Here is a 17608-nt window from a genome sequence, read left to right as displayed (position 1 = left end):
GAGGCCAGGGAAGAAAGCCAGTTCTAAACCCTTGCTAAGACTGCTCTGCCACCAGCCCACCTCATTGTGCCAGTAAATGCTTTTAGCTTAAGTGCTTTACATAATCTCAAATGCCACAATCACTGTAGTGCCCAAGAAATGTGGTCTCTGAAACCGCTGGGACCCACATCATTCAAAGGTTACAGTGTAAATCTTAAACTTCAACAGGAAGTTGATCGATTGCTTGTCTGATCAGTGTTCTGAATAGACTATGTGCTCTACAAGAAACTCCACTTAATAAGCAGGGCATCGTATTCTACACTACCTCCAAATGGCTTGTTGACAGCCTACGATAGAATACACTCTAGTAATCTAACCTCAAGTTGACAAAAGGCACAGATAATACAGTAAGGTCTGTCTCTGAAAGGAAAGACGGCAACCTCCTTTCTGGATGCCTAAGAAAGATATTACTGAACCACCAGAAATCATGGGTAGGGCTCAGTGTTTGTCATAGAGATCACGGAAGTCATGGATTCCATGGCTTTCTGCAACCACCATGACTTCTGCAGTGGCCAGTGTGGCTGACCCCAATGCCAGACTGCTCAGGTGTCCCTGGGGACGGCCACACCAGCTGCTGCTGGAGCAGCTCTGCAGCCAGATTCTCAGGCGGCCCCGCAGACGGCCACATCGGCCACTGCTGGAGCGGCCCCAGGCAGCTGACCCCAGGGACGACCCGAGCAGCGGTGGCCAGTGCTGCTGGCCCTGCCCCAATGCAGTAGTGGCTCCCTGCCCCAGCAGGTGCCCCAAGACAGGGACAGGTTATGGGGGCGTGGATTTTTATTGATTGCCCATGACCTGTCAATGACTTTTACTAAAAATACCCATGACTAAATAGTAGCCTTAATCATGGGAAAAGAACACAGAAACTGCTTTTTTAAAAATCATGAATAGCCACACCTGAGAAGCAATATGGAAAAATAAACATTTCACATACAGTTTAAGCCATCTGATATTTGCTGCTACCTGTAAATCCAGAGCCAAGTAGAGTTCCAAGAATACCATACAGTAAACCACCTTCACTTTTGTTTGTATTTATATATCATGTGCCAGATGGAAATTTCAGTCACTATGAGAATGGTGAACCATACACCATGTTCTTTCAGAAATATACGTTTCCTGCCTGATTTAAATAGAATACTTATGTGGACTAACTCTCCAGGTGTACTGGGTTAACCAACAGCTATCAGCACAGCCAGGTATCAGAAGTTATTATTCAGCTATTCTGCCATTGTCAAAGTTCTGGCAGCTGATGAAAACACATTTAATTAGGAAAAAGGTGGCTCAGACTTTTATTTATTCAGGGCATCATTGCCCAAGCCTTCGCTGTGTTGAACTCTGCTTCATGCACAGATTGAAATATGTTAAACCTACCACTGGTCTAGCCCCAGGGGAGAAGAAGCTCTGAAAAACCACACAAAATACAGCCCTAAATGAACAATGTATGACTCAAAACAAAAGCCCGCTCAATGTCATGGCTGGCCTGATATTTCTCAACACCAATGCCCATACTTCCAGGACAGGACTCTCTCCAATTACATTGATATTCAACTCAAATATGTGTAGTCACCTGAAACAAAGAACTAGATTCCTTGTTCTCCCAAAAGGGACACATTCTGCTACGAGCAGAACCCTCAGAATCTGACTCTAGAACCTTTGAAAAGCAGCAGTTCTATCTAATATTTAATTTAATGTTGGTGCTATAGATACATTTTAACAGAAAGAAGATCAAAAAGTGTTGTAAATCAACTTCTATTTTGATCACAGATGGAGAACTGTAGGCAGAAAAAGGTGTAGTTTCTTTTAAAAAAGATTATATATTTCCTAAGGTACAGTACAGGAGGAAGTTTGGGGTCAAGAACAGCATTATTCTGGTTGGAACAGAACTGTCCACTGGCAAAATCAATGGGACATTTTGCTGTTTCACAGAAGTGTGTTTGTCTTAAAGTTTTTAAATAACCATGTTGAAAAAAAGTGTAAATAGCGATGTGGGTTAATTTTTGTTTACATAATATCTTTCATCCCAACGATTCTCAAAGCATGTGTACAAACTATAGCCTTGATCCGACAAGAAAAAACACTCAGGTGGATCCCAAACCCTAAGCTGAGCCCTCACTGGGGCTTTTATGACCCTTGGATGAATGAGCCTGAGGCAAATCAAGTCTGACCACCCTTCTGCCTCTGTCAGGTACAAGGGATGGTGTTCTGCACCTGGGCTCATCCTTGAGGTGGTGCTCCTTTCTGTTGATATAACATAGTGGAGAACGAATGCAGCCTTTGAGTGGATGTCTCCCTGGAGCTCAGGACAGAACAACAGCTCACTGATGCACCGAGAGACTAACCCAATGGTGGAGGCCTTTCGTAGCCTTCCTCTCGGTTTCTGAGGTGGCCAGTTCTGATCTCTCTAGAAGAGAGAGCTCCAGATGTGCCTCCTTCACTGTGAGTATTCTGGAAAAGAGCAACAGACTGAATACTACTCTGGGACATGTCCTTCTCCAAGACAAAGCAGACACTGGAAGTGCAGTCATTAATAGATGTTGATATGTTTCATGAAGGACAGGTCTTAAACCTTGGTCTTAAATCTGCTATAATGCCAATACCTTGTACATGGGGGTGGGTTCTAGTTTAACAGACTTATATTTAAATATGTTTTTCTTTGCTGGCTGGTATAAAAAGAAAATTACACATTTTATAAAAGGCTAAGGAAGACTAAACTGCACTATAGGAAGAGCAAGCCAACAGAGTAGGGGATTCAGGTCTGCTGCCATAAGTAATAAGAAGGCATGGGGCATGGTTGGGCCTGCTTTGGCCTTTATGCTTCCAGGGGAGTGGATACAAGGGGAACTAGAATGCAGGCCCATCCCCAATAGACACTGCTGGCCAAAAGAATCCGATCTCGTGCTGCATATGGGTCACATGCATGCAAAGAGTGGAATCTGTGTGGATAATCACTCAAAGAAGAAAGGTTAGTTTCTGAGGGGCTCAATCTCTGCAGCAGCCCACAACTAAGGGTATGTCTATACTGCATTTTAAAACCTGTGGCAGCGAGTCTCAGATCACAAGTCTACAGACTTGGGTTTGCGCTGCTGTTAAAGGCAGCAGTGTAAACACTGCAGCCAGCGCTGCAGTAAAGGCTCTGGAACCCATCCCCCCACATAGGCTTCAGAGCCCCACCCTCCAGCCCAGGCTGCAATGTTTACACTGCTGATTTTAGCACTGTAGTGCAAGCCCAAGTCTATAGATCTGGGCTTAGACTGGGTAGATATAGCCCAGCTCTCACCTTAGTCCTCTGCTACATCAAGACCTCATCACGGCCTGTCTCTTTCTTCCAGCTCAGAGCCATCCCACACCTACACCCTTCTTGGATATTATCCCTGCTCAAGATGTGACCTTGGAATATAGTTATGAGACCTGGAGACTGTGAGCACACCACAAATGGACCTCCACAGCCCACAGAGGGGCAGTCCTGTTGAGGAAACAAACCAAATTCTGAATTTCATAATAAATGCAAAGGCATTTAAAAGATATGATGTTAAAAAGATGGGCTAGAATATTTTGTATAAATTGAAATACATCTGTCATGTCTTGCAAATGGCTTGTCTATTTAACCTCAAAATTGTCCCAGTTTTCTTTCCGGATAGAGAACCACAAGTGCATAAGTACAGGCACATTGGTTTTGTTTCAGTGAAACTAGAAGAGGGTCAAACTTTGGCTTTAGAACAAAACTTGTAACAATAACCTTAATCACAGCTAGACTAGCATCTCACCATAATTAGATTTATGAAATTAACATCCCCTGTACCTTGGAAAATGTGAGCTTTAGAGATAAACAGTGAAGCTGAATTTTAAAAAGACTTCATTTATATTTTTCAATGTAGTGAGCTGTGACTGACATTTCTGAAATCTCAGGAGAAGTCTTTTCATTGCTGCTATTTTAATGTCTTCAGATTGAGAGGATTATTCCCTAGATAATTTTAACCAGAAGTAGATTTCAGATAAATTTTCTTCTGGTAGTCAGAAGAAAAATAATACAGTATGTCCCAACAGAGTGCATTCAGAGTCTCTTGCACTCCAACCTTGCACCTGCTTTATTATATTGTGACTGTCAAAGGAAAGATTTCATTAAAAGTTAATTTTAATCTAATGAATAATAATGAATACTGCTTAGACATTGCCTGCCAAAGTTGACTGTCTAAGGAATCTTGCAGTGATTGCTATGGCAAGGAAGCTAAAGCCATAAATACATCAATATATTTTAATTAATTATTATTGACAATAAGAAAAGATATTAGAATTTTATTTAACTGCTACTGACATTCTCCTAGAGCTAAGCATGCAGATTAGGATGATGACTCTTGGATGCTGCAATTACATTACAGTCTCTCCTAATTTCTCAGTTGACATTATACTACAGACTATGATGATTATTAGTATTCATGCAATGCCACAGTTGTGCATGGCTCTTTACAGACAGTTTAGAACTCCAATTCCTTGGATAGGAATTGGTAATAATCTAATTAGTCATAATACAGCGGATCAGTGACATGCTGCCAAAATATCAAGTGGTTTGTTAAAAAAATTTCCACCTCAGTTAGCAAACATATCACATTCCTCAGCAAGCATGCATGCAAGATAAAGCCCCAACAACAAAAAATAAACACACAAAAATAAAAATACTTTTAATTCCATTGTTTTTTTGCACCTTCCTTTGAAGCATCTGGTACTCTGTCACTGTCAGAGATTGAATACTGAGTGAACACTTGTCCAACCTGGTATGTCAATTGCGTATTTTCCTGTAACAACTTTACATGCTCCACTCCTATTCACTTAGGACATACATGGGGAGATTAGAGGATAATTTTTTTTAGAAGCGGTGTTGCACTTGATAAAAAAAAGCCAGTGAGATTATAAAATTAAGCACATTTAAATGCTTTACTGGATTGCAGTGAGTGCTCAGAACCTTGCAAGATCAGTTACTGAGCCTAACAACACTGTCAATTAGAATAAGCTGTAACGGTACTTTCTGGGATGTGGACACTGAACATTGGCAACTTAATTCAGACAACAAAACTCATTTCACAGAAGCCAAACTGCCACAGCATATGGACTTTCAACCACTTTTCTGATAAGGGCAGGATTTGACTATTGCTCCTCACCTTTTTGACAGGGTTAGTGACCTAGTGGATATAGGGGAAACAGTGGAAGAGATCTTGATTTTAATAAGGTTTTTGTCACAGTCCCACATGACATTCTTATAAATCAACTAGAGAAATGCTGCCTAGATAAAATTACTATAAGGTGGGTGCACAATTGGTTGACAGACCATACTCAGAGTAGTTAATTATCAATGGTTCACTTTCAAACTGGGATGGTGCATCTAATAGGGATCCACAGGAGTCAATCCTGGGTCTGGTACTATTAAATATTTTCACTGATGACTTGGATAAAATGCTTATCAAATTTCAAAATTTGCAGAGGACACCAAACTGGGAAGAACTGCAAGCACTTTGGAGGACAGGATTAGAATTCAAAACTTTGACAAATTGGAGAATTGGTCTGAAATCAACAATATGAATTCAATAAAGACAAGTGCAAAGTAACATACTTAGGAAGAAAAAAACAAATGCACAGCTACAAGATGGGCAATAACTGGCTAGGCAGTACTACTGCTGAAAAGTATCTTGGGGTTAGAGAGGATCACAAATTGCACGAATCAACAACATGATGTAGTTCCAAAAAAAAAAAAAGTCTAATATTCTGGGATGTATTAACAAGAATGTTGTAAGTAAGACATGGGAGGTAATTATTCCATTCCACTTGGCACTGGTGAGGCCTCAGATGGAGTACTGTGTCCAATCCTGCATACCAGACTTGAGGAAAGATGTGAACAAATTGGAGATTGTCCAGAGGAGAGCAACAACAATGTTTAAAAGGTTTAAAAACCTGACCTATGAGGAAAGGTTAAAAAACTGGGCATATTTAGACTTGAGAAAAGTGGTGAGACTTGATAACAGCCTTCAAAATATGTTAAGGGCTGTTATAAAGAGAATGGTGATCAACCATACTCCATGTCCACTGAAAGTAGGGCAAGTAGTAATGGCTTAATCTGCAACAAGAGAGATTTAGGTAAGCTATTAGGACAAAACTTTCTAACACTAAGAGTAATTAAGCTTTGGAATAGCCCTCCAAAGGGAGGCTGTACAATCCCTGCCTTTGGAAGTTTTAAAGAACAGGTTGGACAAAACACCTGTTGGAGATGGACTAGGTTTACTTGGTCCTGCCTTGTCACAGGGAGCTGGACATGACTTCGAGGACCTGTCCAGCCCTAAATTTCTGTGATTCTAGTACTCCTTTTAATTTAACCCCTTTCATATAGGGTAGTTATAAATTACATTAAGCAACAAAAAAGTGGTAAATTGGAGCATATTCCTGTGTTTATGAGTGGGAGGGAGGAGCACTTCAAGGAATACCACTGACATTTTTCCTCCATTTGTGGTATAAAGCCATATAACAAGGGTTATCATACTATTAGATCTCATTGTGATCTGAAGGCCAGAATAAATGAGACAGACTAAGACCACAAGTAGAGTCAGTGTTACTAACATATTAGTAGGCTTAGAACTTATTTGGATTCCTTTGTGCCCAATAGAACCTTGAGGTTCTTGATACTGGGTGAGAACTGACCTTCCAACAACAATGATTTTGGAACAGTTCAAGTAAAGCATCTTTTTTTCTCTCTCTTTTTTTTTTTTTTTTGAAAACATGACTCCTAGTCTATTTAATTATGATTTCAAGAGCGGTTTAAAAAAAGAACAGAATAAATCATTTTCACTTATAGCTAGCATGATAAAGATGCAACTACTATATAAGGGCTAGTAAAACCTTTTTTTCTTTTCACCTACCTATTCTGCCAGTCAAGGTATTATTTCTAGTTGGCCAAAAAATCTCAACTTGAAATCTCATGTCCTGATGAGATAGTGCAGTGAAATGTGAGCAAACATCAGAAAGCTAGCATCTGCAAATACTCTAATGGAAAAATGCCTCACTGGAAAAACGAGTGAAAGATTTACATTTACTTTGAGCACCATACCTGTACGCATAGCATCTTTCCGAATACTTTCATAGTTATGCCAGTCCTTTCTTTTCAAGCCATCTGTCCAGGTATAGAGTTGTCCATCTCCCAGGCCCAGTGGAAATGTCTGTAGAAAAGGAAGGGAATGATTTTTATTATTAAAGCATAGAGGCATTTATGATCTAATACAGGAATTGAGGCATCCTTTTAACTGAAAGTTAATATAAAATTGGTTTCTAACAAGTTTAATTTTGTACCAGGTATTGTACAGCAATACAACTGTAAAGGAGATTAAATATTTTGTAGCACTGCTTTTTGAGTCTGCCATTCTTGTCTGCAAGGTATTTGGCTAATACAAGGCACATATTGAACTCCACATGCAGTAAATCAAGTCTAGCTGGACCTGAAAATTTAGCAAGAAAGCTACACCATTTCTTTCTCGACTAAATGACTAACAGCCACACAACAACAGTAAAACTGTACCACTTCTTCAGCCTTGTATTTCTCACTCCCATGGATTTTTCATAGCAAGAGGGTAAAGGGAAGGAAGATGATTCACTGAAAGTGAGCAGTTTACAAAACACCCAGGACACACAAAACACCTCCCAACCCCGTAAACTCAAGAGCTGTCCAGCAATTTTTTAAACTAATCATTGCTCACAACGGGAGATTTAAGTGCTCAGCACCCCTCCATAGGGCTCTTAAACGCAAACTATTGGTACACACAAAGGACCACATTCTTGGGTCTATTCCAGCCCTTTCACTTTGCTCCACTAATACAAAAGGCCTGTAAAGCCAGTAGATGTGGCCCTGGTATAGTGGGAACCAGAGGAGGGCAAGAGGTACTGCTGGCATATTGGCCTTACATATTCCAGCCCTCAGTTTGTTGGGAGAGAATATTTCTATGCTATGGCTATTCTTAAATGTCAGGCCAGTTCCTTGGAATCATAGGAAGCTAGGTGTATTATAAATTAGAACAATTTAGGGCCACTGTAATTTATGTTGGAGGTCAGTTGGCCAGCCTCAGAATTGTGAAGCTTCAAAAAGGTGGCATAAAGCCTCCTTTACTTTTACTCCCACTTCACTGCCTCAGGTCCCTGCCCAAGCACAGTTTATCGACCCCACTTTCGGGGCCAATACATTTAACAGTAGTGAATGCTATAACCTTTCAAGTTATAGTCATGAGATATAGTTATGAATTAAGTCGTCACCACAGGACACAATTGTGCCATCGGTTTACAAACATGCTATTCCTACTGATTTCAGAGAGTCTCACAGTTAAAGGGCAGAATTTGTCTCAGAATATACACTGATTAGCAGCACATTTCCACTGTGTTTAATCACATGCACACCAAACTTTGATCCCTTTTTTCAGTTTCGAATATTATTTCACCCACATAGTAAAACATTTTTGCTTTAAAGGATCAAACAGCAACATAAGAGAGACCACAGTAAACTGACAGGAAATGCTTCCAAAATCTTCAGATAAAGATTTGAGTACCCCCTACTAGGCCTGACTTGTAACTGACACACACAGTGCAGGTCTACACTATGGGACTAAGTTGACTTAAGTTACACAACTCCAGCTACGGGAATAATGCAGCTGGAGTCAACATACTTTAGGTCGACTTATTGCAGTGTTTACACCATGCTGGGTTGACGGATTATGCTTCTCATTCCGGGGGAGTATAGAGTTGATGGAAGAGTGATCGACAGTTGATTTAGCAGGTCTTCACTAGACTCACTAAATCGACCCCCAGTGGATTGATCGCCACGCATCAATCCCTTGGTAAGTAGAGACAAACCCTCAGAGACAGGTCTCATCTGGAATAGGTAGATCGTGCATGACAATTTCCATGGTGACTATATAAAATCTAGTCTTAAGATTACTGTCCTGCATCTTAACCCCTGGACCATACTGCCCTGTCCAATATGCTATCTCCTACCCAGTGAACCATAACATACTCCCCATCCTTTCTTCCTTGGATAATGGAGCTGGAATTTCTATATGGCCCTTTCCACATCCAGTTAGAAGCCAAGTTTCCACCTTACCCCCTGCCCTCAGATTACTGGGGTCCTTAGGCTCAGCCATACCCCTCTGCCTGAGGGAACAGAATGGTTAACAGTTTTCATGCTCTCTGCCTAAACACAGTCAGAGAAAACAGAACACCAGTCAGCACATTTCCTCATGATGTGGAAACTAGCCCAAGCAATGTTCCCTGCCACTTTGTCAAGGCTCTCTTGCAGGTAATAAGTGTGGAAGCAGTAAAGATAAATGGTGCCAACATGTGCTAGCCAATTTTGAGCCCTACTTCTACAGTATATTTCACCTGCCTCCAACAGTAAAAGACTTTTTTGTCTCGGACTCTTTTTGGAAAAGGCTCTCAAAAATGAAATGGTAAAGTATCATTAAATAAAAGTAGTAGATAGCAAATAAAATCCGAATCTGACAGGCTATATGGCACTGAAAAGGTAATTTCAAATGCCACTGGAGATTTTTTTTCGAACCCTTAATTTAAGAAAACTTGCTCTGAAATTATGTAGACATGGAAATACAAGCGAAGTGGAATATTATACATTTTTACTGCTATCTACCCGATATGAAAACTGCCACTTAAATTGAAGGTAAAAAGTGGGTCTGTTCTGTTAATTGCAGCTTCAAGCCAAAAAGTTATGCAAAATGGAAAGCATATTCATATTTATGCTTCTTACAAATGTTTTCAAGTGTGCATCAATGGAAACATAAAGATCTGCTTGAAAGGCAACCCTAGGGAAGCAACATTTGATAAGCATTCCACTGAACAGTGCAACAATTCCAACATCTTATATTGTGCTAAAAATGGTTATAAATCTCATATGCTTAAAGTATATGAACTAAATAAACACAGGACTCTGTCCTATTCCATTAATGATGTAGACACTTAGTGTTACTGGCAGCCCCAAAATGGGTGATACTCAATGGTTTTGCAGTACAAGACTAAAGCATATCCAGCTTATTACATGTAACAGGAGGGTGGAAGGAAAAAAAAGTAGGACAGCTGCATGCATTAGCTCAGTGATGGTTGATTGCTTGGTTTTTATGTCAGAAATGTGCATAAACATTTTGGCAACCAGATTTAGATCCATCAGTCATTCTTATTTGATTTTACTTGATTGTTTGACATACTGTATTTTCTGATGACAGGAAACTAATACTCAAATTCATTGAGTATCAAGTATCTCTAATTACTGCAGTAGTTTCAAATGTCCTAAGAGTACCTATTAATAGATTGAAAACCGAGTTGAGGAGGGAAAGGAAAATCTCTTTCACAGAAGTAATTCATCATGTTTTATCCACCTTTCTATCATGATGATTTTAAATTCTAACATGACCTAATATAGGTCATTGCTTAATTCTTACAGTATGGGCAAGTAACTTACAAACCTATCACTGGAAATGCAATCCAGTCTGTATTACTGAGGTCAGAAAAGAAGTCATTCCATTATCTTTTAATTAAAAATGCATATTCTTAGAAACGACAAAGCTAGAGGAAGTGTTTAAACTGTTTTTAGCAAAAACAAAGCCCAAGATGTTTATTTAGAATCCATACCTTCCACGTATCTGTTCTCTACTATTAAAGAGAATTGTGAAATTCATTGCAGATCTCCCTTCTATCGAAACCATTTGCTCCTTCACATAAGATTCACGTTGCAACTGATTTTTGATGAATGCCAGGAGCAATTTGATACTTACTTTAGTATTTTCACCAAAATAATAGATTCTAGTGTTCTGGTAAGAGACAGTTTCTACTTGTTAACATAATACAGAGAAAATTGGTTAACAACTGAGAAAACTACTGAACACAGTTATTGCTTGATAAACTGTCACTTCTGTAGGTGAAAATGTTCCTACTCAAGCACTGAGCTCACTGATATGCATTCTAATAATTCCATGTGATTGATTCAGTTTACAGTCCATATGAGTGTTGAACTAAGAATTTAAAAGTTCATTTTCAAAAGAAAATGGTGTCCATGCTGTACATTACCCTAACAAAATTAAGTACAACTCTGCTCTGAGACCATACCTTCCTGTGAAACCCTGCATCTGGGGTCATTCTGGCTCATTGAATAAAATTTAAATAAGATCACACCACATTGAGAGCATTGAGTGTTGCAGCCTACAGCTAGTTTGCTGGGGTCTCCAACTTGCATTTAGGCACACTCTTGTTAATTATTTGCATTTACTTTACTTGATAGCATTTACAATTCTAATGTACTATGGATCTTTCTTGCAACCACAACATAGTTTAATAAAAGTGGCAAAGAGTCCTGTGGCACCTTATAGACTAACAGGCTTATTGGAGCATAAGCTTTCGTGGGTGAACACCCACTTCGTCAGATGCATGTAGTGGAAATTTCCAGAGGCAGGTATAAATATGCAAGCAAGAATCAGGCTACTGATAATGAGGTTAGTTCAATCAGGAAGGATGAGGCCCTCTTCTAGCAGTTGAGGTGTGAAGACCAAGGAAGGAGAAACTGCTTTTGTAGTTGGCTAGCCATTCACAGTCTCTGTTTTATCCTGAGCTGATGGTGTCAAATTTGCAAATGAACTGAAGCTCAGCAGTTTCTCTTTGAAGTCTGGTCCTGAAGTTTTTTGCTGCAGGATGGCTACCTTTAAATCTGCTATTGTGTGTCCAGGGAGGTTGAAGTGTTCTCCTACAGGTTTTTGAATATTGCCATTCCTAATATCTGATTTGGGTCCATTTATCCTTTTATGTAGGGACTGTCGGGCTTTGGCACACTCACTGAAGGACTGTCCAGATATGCGGACTCTCTACTCAGACCCTATGCCACCAGCACTCCCAGCTATCACCGTGACATGACTGATTTTCTGAGAAAACTACAATGCATTGGTGATTTTCCAGAAAACACCATCCTAGCCATCATGGATGTAGAGGCTCTCTATACAAACATCCCACACACAGATGAAATACAAACTGTCAGAAACAGTATCCCTAATGATGCCACAGCACAACAGATTGCTGAGCTCTGTGACTTTATCCTCATGCACAATTATTTCAAATTTGGTGACAATACATATCCAGACCAGTGGCACTGCTATGGGCACCCGCATGGCCCCACAATATGCCAACATTTTTATGGTTGACCTGGAACAACGCTTCCTCAGCTCTTGTCCACTCATGCCCCTTCTCTACCTACGCTACACTGATGACATCTTCATCATCTGGACCCATGGGAAGGAAATCCTGGAAGAATTCCACCACGATTTCAACAGCTTCCACCCCACCATCAACCTCAGCCTGGACCAATCTACATGGGAAGTCCACTTCCTAGACACCATGGTGCAAATAAGTGACGGTCACTTTAACACCACCCTATACCAAAAACCCACCAACCGCTATGCCTACCTTCATGCCTCCAGCTTCCATCCCGGACACACCACATGATCCATTGTCTACAGCCAAGTGTTGGGGTACAACCGCATTTGCTCCAACCCTTCAGACAGAGACCAACACGTACAAGATCTTCACCATGCATTCTCAAAACTATGTTACCCCCATGAGAAAATAAGGAAACAGATCCATAGAGCCAGATGAGTACCCAGAAGCCTCCTGCTGTGACACAAGCCCAAGAAAGAAACCAACAGAATTCTACTGGCCATCATAGAATCATAGAATATCAGGGTTGGAAGGGACCTCAGGAGGTCATCTAGTCCAACCCCCTGCTCAAAAGCAGGACCCATACCCAATTAAATCATCCCAGCCAGATGATCACATACAGTCCTCAGCTAAAACCTCTCCAATGCATCATAAGTGATCTACAACCCATCCTGGACAATGATCCCTCACTTTCACAGGCCTTGGGAGGCAGGCCAGTCCTCACCCACAGACAACCCGCCAACCTGAAGCATATTCTCACCAGCAACTACACACCACACCATAGTAACTAACTCAGGAACCAATCCATGCAACAAACCTCAATGCCAACTCTGCCCACATATCTACACCAGCGACACCATCACAGACCTAACCGGATCAGCTACACCATCACCGGTTCATTCACCTGCACGTCCACCAATGTAATCTACACCATCATGTGCCAGCAATGCCCCTCTGCTAAGTACATAGGCCAAACTGGACAGTCCCTACGTAAAAGGATAAATGGACACAAATCAGATATTAGGAATGGCAATATACAAAAACCTGTAGGAGAACACTTCAACCTCACTGGACACACAATAGCAGATTTAAAGGTAGCCATCCTGTAGCAAAAAAACTTCAGGGCCAGACTTCAAAGAGAAACTGCTGAGCTTCAGTTCATTTGCAAATTTGACACCATCAGCTCAGGATAAAACAGAGACTGTGAATGGTTAGCCAACTACAAAAGCAGTTTCTCCTTCCTTGGTCTTCACACCTCAACTGCTAGAAGAGGGCCTCATCCTCCCTGATTGAACTAATCTTGTTATCCCTAGCCTGATTCTTGCTTGCATATTTATACCTGCCTCTGGAAATTTCCACTACATGCATCTGACGAAGTGGGTGTTCACCCACGAAAGCTTATGCTCCAATACGTCTGTTAATCTATAAGGTGCCACAGGACTCTTTGCCACTTTTATAGATCCAGACTAACACGGTTATCCCTCTGATAGTCTAATAAATACATTCACTGACATTAATTTAGGAAAAGGGTAAATATAAATCCAAACACTATGTAACAAACAAGCTGGAGCTCCAGCTCATTAATCCAATGCATGAGTAAATACGGTGGTTAGCCTATATCCATCTGAAATCCTTTTCTGGAATTTTGTTAGGACTAGGTGACCCTTCAAAAATAACTAACAGGAAAGGAAAACAAAACAAACAAAACCTCACAATATATATACACATAGCTGATGCTGTCAAAAGAATAATTGGAATCTGTGTGTATAGATCCCCCACCTCCCTTATATCAAGTTAAATACAGTTAAGGGGAAAAAAAGATACCATGGTGATTTTTGAGGCTTTATCTTACATGCCTTCATTCATTCTAGAGGAGAATTAAATATAGTGATTTTGTGAGCCATTTCCTAACTATTGCATTCAGACAGCGTAATATCTCTAATGAAACCTGTTAATGAGAAGCGGTTAGGGGATTAGATTCAATTAAATGTACATGTACACCCGTCTGCCCTCCCCTGCCCCCCCACATACACCACAGTGTTGCTTATGAACACAAAGCACGTTTTTTGCAATTTTGTACTATTTCAGAGCCAAAATTCTGTGGAAAAGAGTGAAGGAATTTTGCAGTAGGGCAGATTCTATGGCTATGGAAACTTGAGTTGAAGGACTGCAGACATCTCCAAGATTTCCCTTGTTAGCAACTGAGGAAAGCCTTTCCTTTTGTTGTTTCTATACTGCTTAACAAGTTTTTAAAACCATTTGAAAAAACTGTTTCCTGGACTTGGCTCCTTTTATTTTTATTTTTTTTAAAAAGAGGCCAGTCTGACAGGTTGTATCACAGAAACCCCCTTGGGGCTGCCAACTGATGTGCTAAGACTATTACTGCCCCTGCTTTTCCTGCACTCCCAGCTTGGGACCTCGTGCCCTGCCTGGTTTGAGCCAGACCCACTAGCCTGCTGCAACCCAGACACAGGTCTGAACCACATCCCCTAACAGCTGTAGGCTTAAACTGAAAGTGGCTTAAGAAGTGTTCCTGTCTTGAACACTCAGATGCTCAACTCCCAATGAGGTCCAAACCCTAAATAAATCCACTTTACCCTGTATAACGTTTATACAGGGAAACTCAAATTGTTCGCCCTCTATAACACTGATAGAGAGCTATGCACAACTGTTTGCCCCGCCCCCCCCCCGCCAGGTATTGATACATACTCTGGGTTAATTAATAAGTAAAAAGTGATTTTATTAAATATAGACAGTAGGATTTAAGTGGTTCCACGTAGTAACAGACAGAACAAAGTGAATTACCAAATAAAGTAAAATAAAATGTGCAAGTCTGAGTCTAATACAGTAAGAAAACTGAATACAGACAGAAAAGGAGTACTTGTGGCTGTTACTCTGAAACCTGAATACAGACAAAATCTCACCCTCAGTGGTGTTCCAGTAAGCTTTCTTTTACAGACTAGTCTCCTTCTTGTCTGGGTCCAGCAATCACTCACACCACCTATAGTTACTGTCCTTTGTTCCAGTTTCTTTTAGGTATCCTTGGGGGTGGGGAGGCTGTCTCTTGAGCCAGCTGAAGACAAAATGGAGGGGTCTCCCACGGGCTTAAATAAACTTTTTCTTGTGGGTAGAGATCACCTACTCTCTCCTATGCAAAGTCCAGCTCCAAGACAGAGAGTTTTGGGCAAGTCACCTGGGCAAGTCACATGTCCATGCATGACTCAGTTTTTACAGGCAGCAGCCACTGTCTGCATGTTACCTTGAACGTCCTCATGTAGACGTCTTATGTGGATTGGAGCTTTCCAAGGTCCATTGTGCATTAAGTGCTTCTTGATTGGGCACTTAACTTACAAATTCCTTTCTAAACAAGCTGACCAAATGTCTTACGAAGGCTATTTAAAATCAAACAAGTATACAGCCAATATTCATAACTCCGAATACAACAATGACAGATGCATACAAATAGGATGAATATATTCAGTAGATCATAACCTTTACCTAGATATGTTACATGGTATATGTAGCATAAAACATATTCCAGTTATGTCATAAATACATTCAGAAGCATATTTCCATAAAACCTTATGGGGGGCACCATCACATCCAGTTACACACAAATTAATGGAATATGATTTTAAGACTGATGAAAACTGACTTTTAACCTCATGTCAAGGAAAAATTCTAAAAGGTCAGTATTGCCCCAACAGCTCTTTAATGACTTTAAACAAAAATAAAAAATTCTATCCTACAAAAAAGAAACAAGGACAATTTGCTCAGGTTCATGTGGCAGATATAGTAGTTTCCTGAAATATTATTGGAAAACCTTAATGAATTAAGTTGAAGTATCCTTGAATTTCATTGTATTAAAAGCAAAAGTTATTATTATGGGTCTGGATGATCAAAAATCTGTACTGAAGAATCACAGAATTATAGGCCTTAAGGTCAGAAGGGACCATTATGGTGGTCTAGTCTGACCTCCTGCACAACTCAGGCCACAGAATCTCACCCACCCATTCCTGTAACAAATGCCTAACCTATGTCTGAGCTATTAAAGTCCTCAAATCATGGTTTAAAGACGTCAAGGTACATAGAATCCTCCAGCAAGTGACCCGTGCCCCACACTGCAGAGGAAGGTGAAACCCCCCTGGGCCTCTGCCAATCTGCCCTGGAGGAAAGTTCCTTCCCAGCCCAAATATGGCGATCAGCTGAACCCTGAGCATGTGGGCAAGATTCACCAGCCAGATACCTAGGAAAGAATTCTCTGTAGTAACTCAGATCCCACCCCATCAAACATCCCATCACAGACCATTGGGCATATCTACTGCTAATATTCGAAGATCAATTAATTGCCAAAATTAGGCTATCATATCATCCCTTCCATAAACTTATCAAGCTTAGTCCTGAAGCCAGATATATCTTTTGCCCCCACTGCTTCCCTTGGAAGGCTGTTCCAGAACTTCACTCCTCTGATGGTTAGAAACCTTTGTCTAATTTCAAGTCTAAACTTCCTGATGGCCAGTTTATATCCATTTGTTCTTGTGTCCACATTGGTACTGAGCTTAAATAATTCTCCTCCCTCCATGGTATTTATCCCTCTGATATATTTATAGAGAGCAATCGTATCTCCCCTCAGCCTTCTTTTGGTTAGGCTCAACAAGCCAAGCTCTTTGAGTCTCCTTTCATAAGACAGGTTTTCCATTCCTTGGATCATCCTAGTAGCCCTTCTCTGTACCTGTTCCAGTTGAAATTCATCTCTCTTAAACATGGGAAACTGGAACTGCACACAGTATTCCAGATGAGGTCTCACCAGTGCCTTCTATAACAGTACTAACATCTCCTTATCTCTACTGGAAATTCCTCGCCTGATGCATCCCAAGACCACATTAGCTTTTTTCACTGCCATATCACATTGGCGGCTCATAGTCATCCTGTGATCAACCAATACTCCAAGGTCCTTCTTCTCCTCTGTTACTTCCAAGTGATGTGTCCCCAGTTTATAACAAACAATTCTTGTTATTAATCCGTAAATGCATGACCTTGCACTTTTTACTATTGAATTTCATCCTATTACTATTACTCCAGTTTACAAGATCATCCAGATCTTCCTGTATGATGTCCCGGTCCTTCTCTGTATTGGGAATACCTCCCAGCTTCGTGTCATCCACAAACTTTATTAGCACATTCCCGCTTTTTGTGCCAAGGTCAGTAATAGATAGATTAAATAAGATTGGTCCCAAAACCGATACCTAAGGAACTCCACTAGAAACTTCCTTCCAGCCTGACAGTTCAACTTTCAGTGTGACCCGCTGTAGTCTCCCCTTTAACCAATTCCTTATCCACC

The 17608-nt window shown here is 40.6% G+C and overlaps 1 protein-coding gene across 1 annotated transcript in view; it reads right to left on the bottom strand.

The window, feature by feature from the left end:
- The window catches only part of GALNTL6 (polypeptide N-acetylgalactosaminyltransferase like 6), a 943544-nt gene that overhangs the window by 571718 nt on the left and 354218 nt on the right, over positions 1–17608 (bottom strand). The window contains exon 4 of the mRNA XM_084626308.1: positions 7127–7235. Within this exon, the coding sequence (XP_084482434.1) occupies positions 7127–7235 (109 nt within the window). The remainder of the gene's footprint in view (positions 1–7126; positions 7236–17608) is intronic.

Source organism: Lepidochelys olivacea (genome assembly GCF_965140295.1).
Source record: "Lepidochelys olivacea isolate rLepOli2 genome assembly, chromosome: 4".
Lineage (NCBI taxonomy): Eukaryota > Metazoa > Chordata > Testudines > Cheloniidae > Lepidochelys > Lepidochelys olivacea.
Note: the sequence above shows the minus strand (reverse complement) of the source record. Positions and strands in the feature narration are given on the sequence as shown.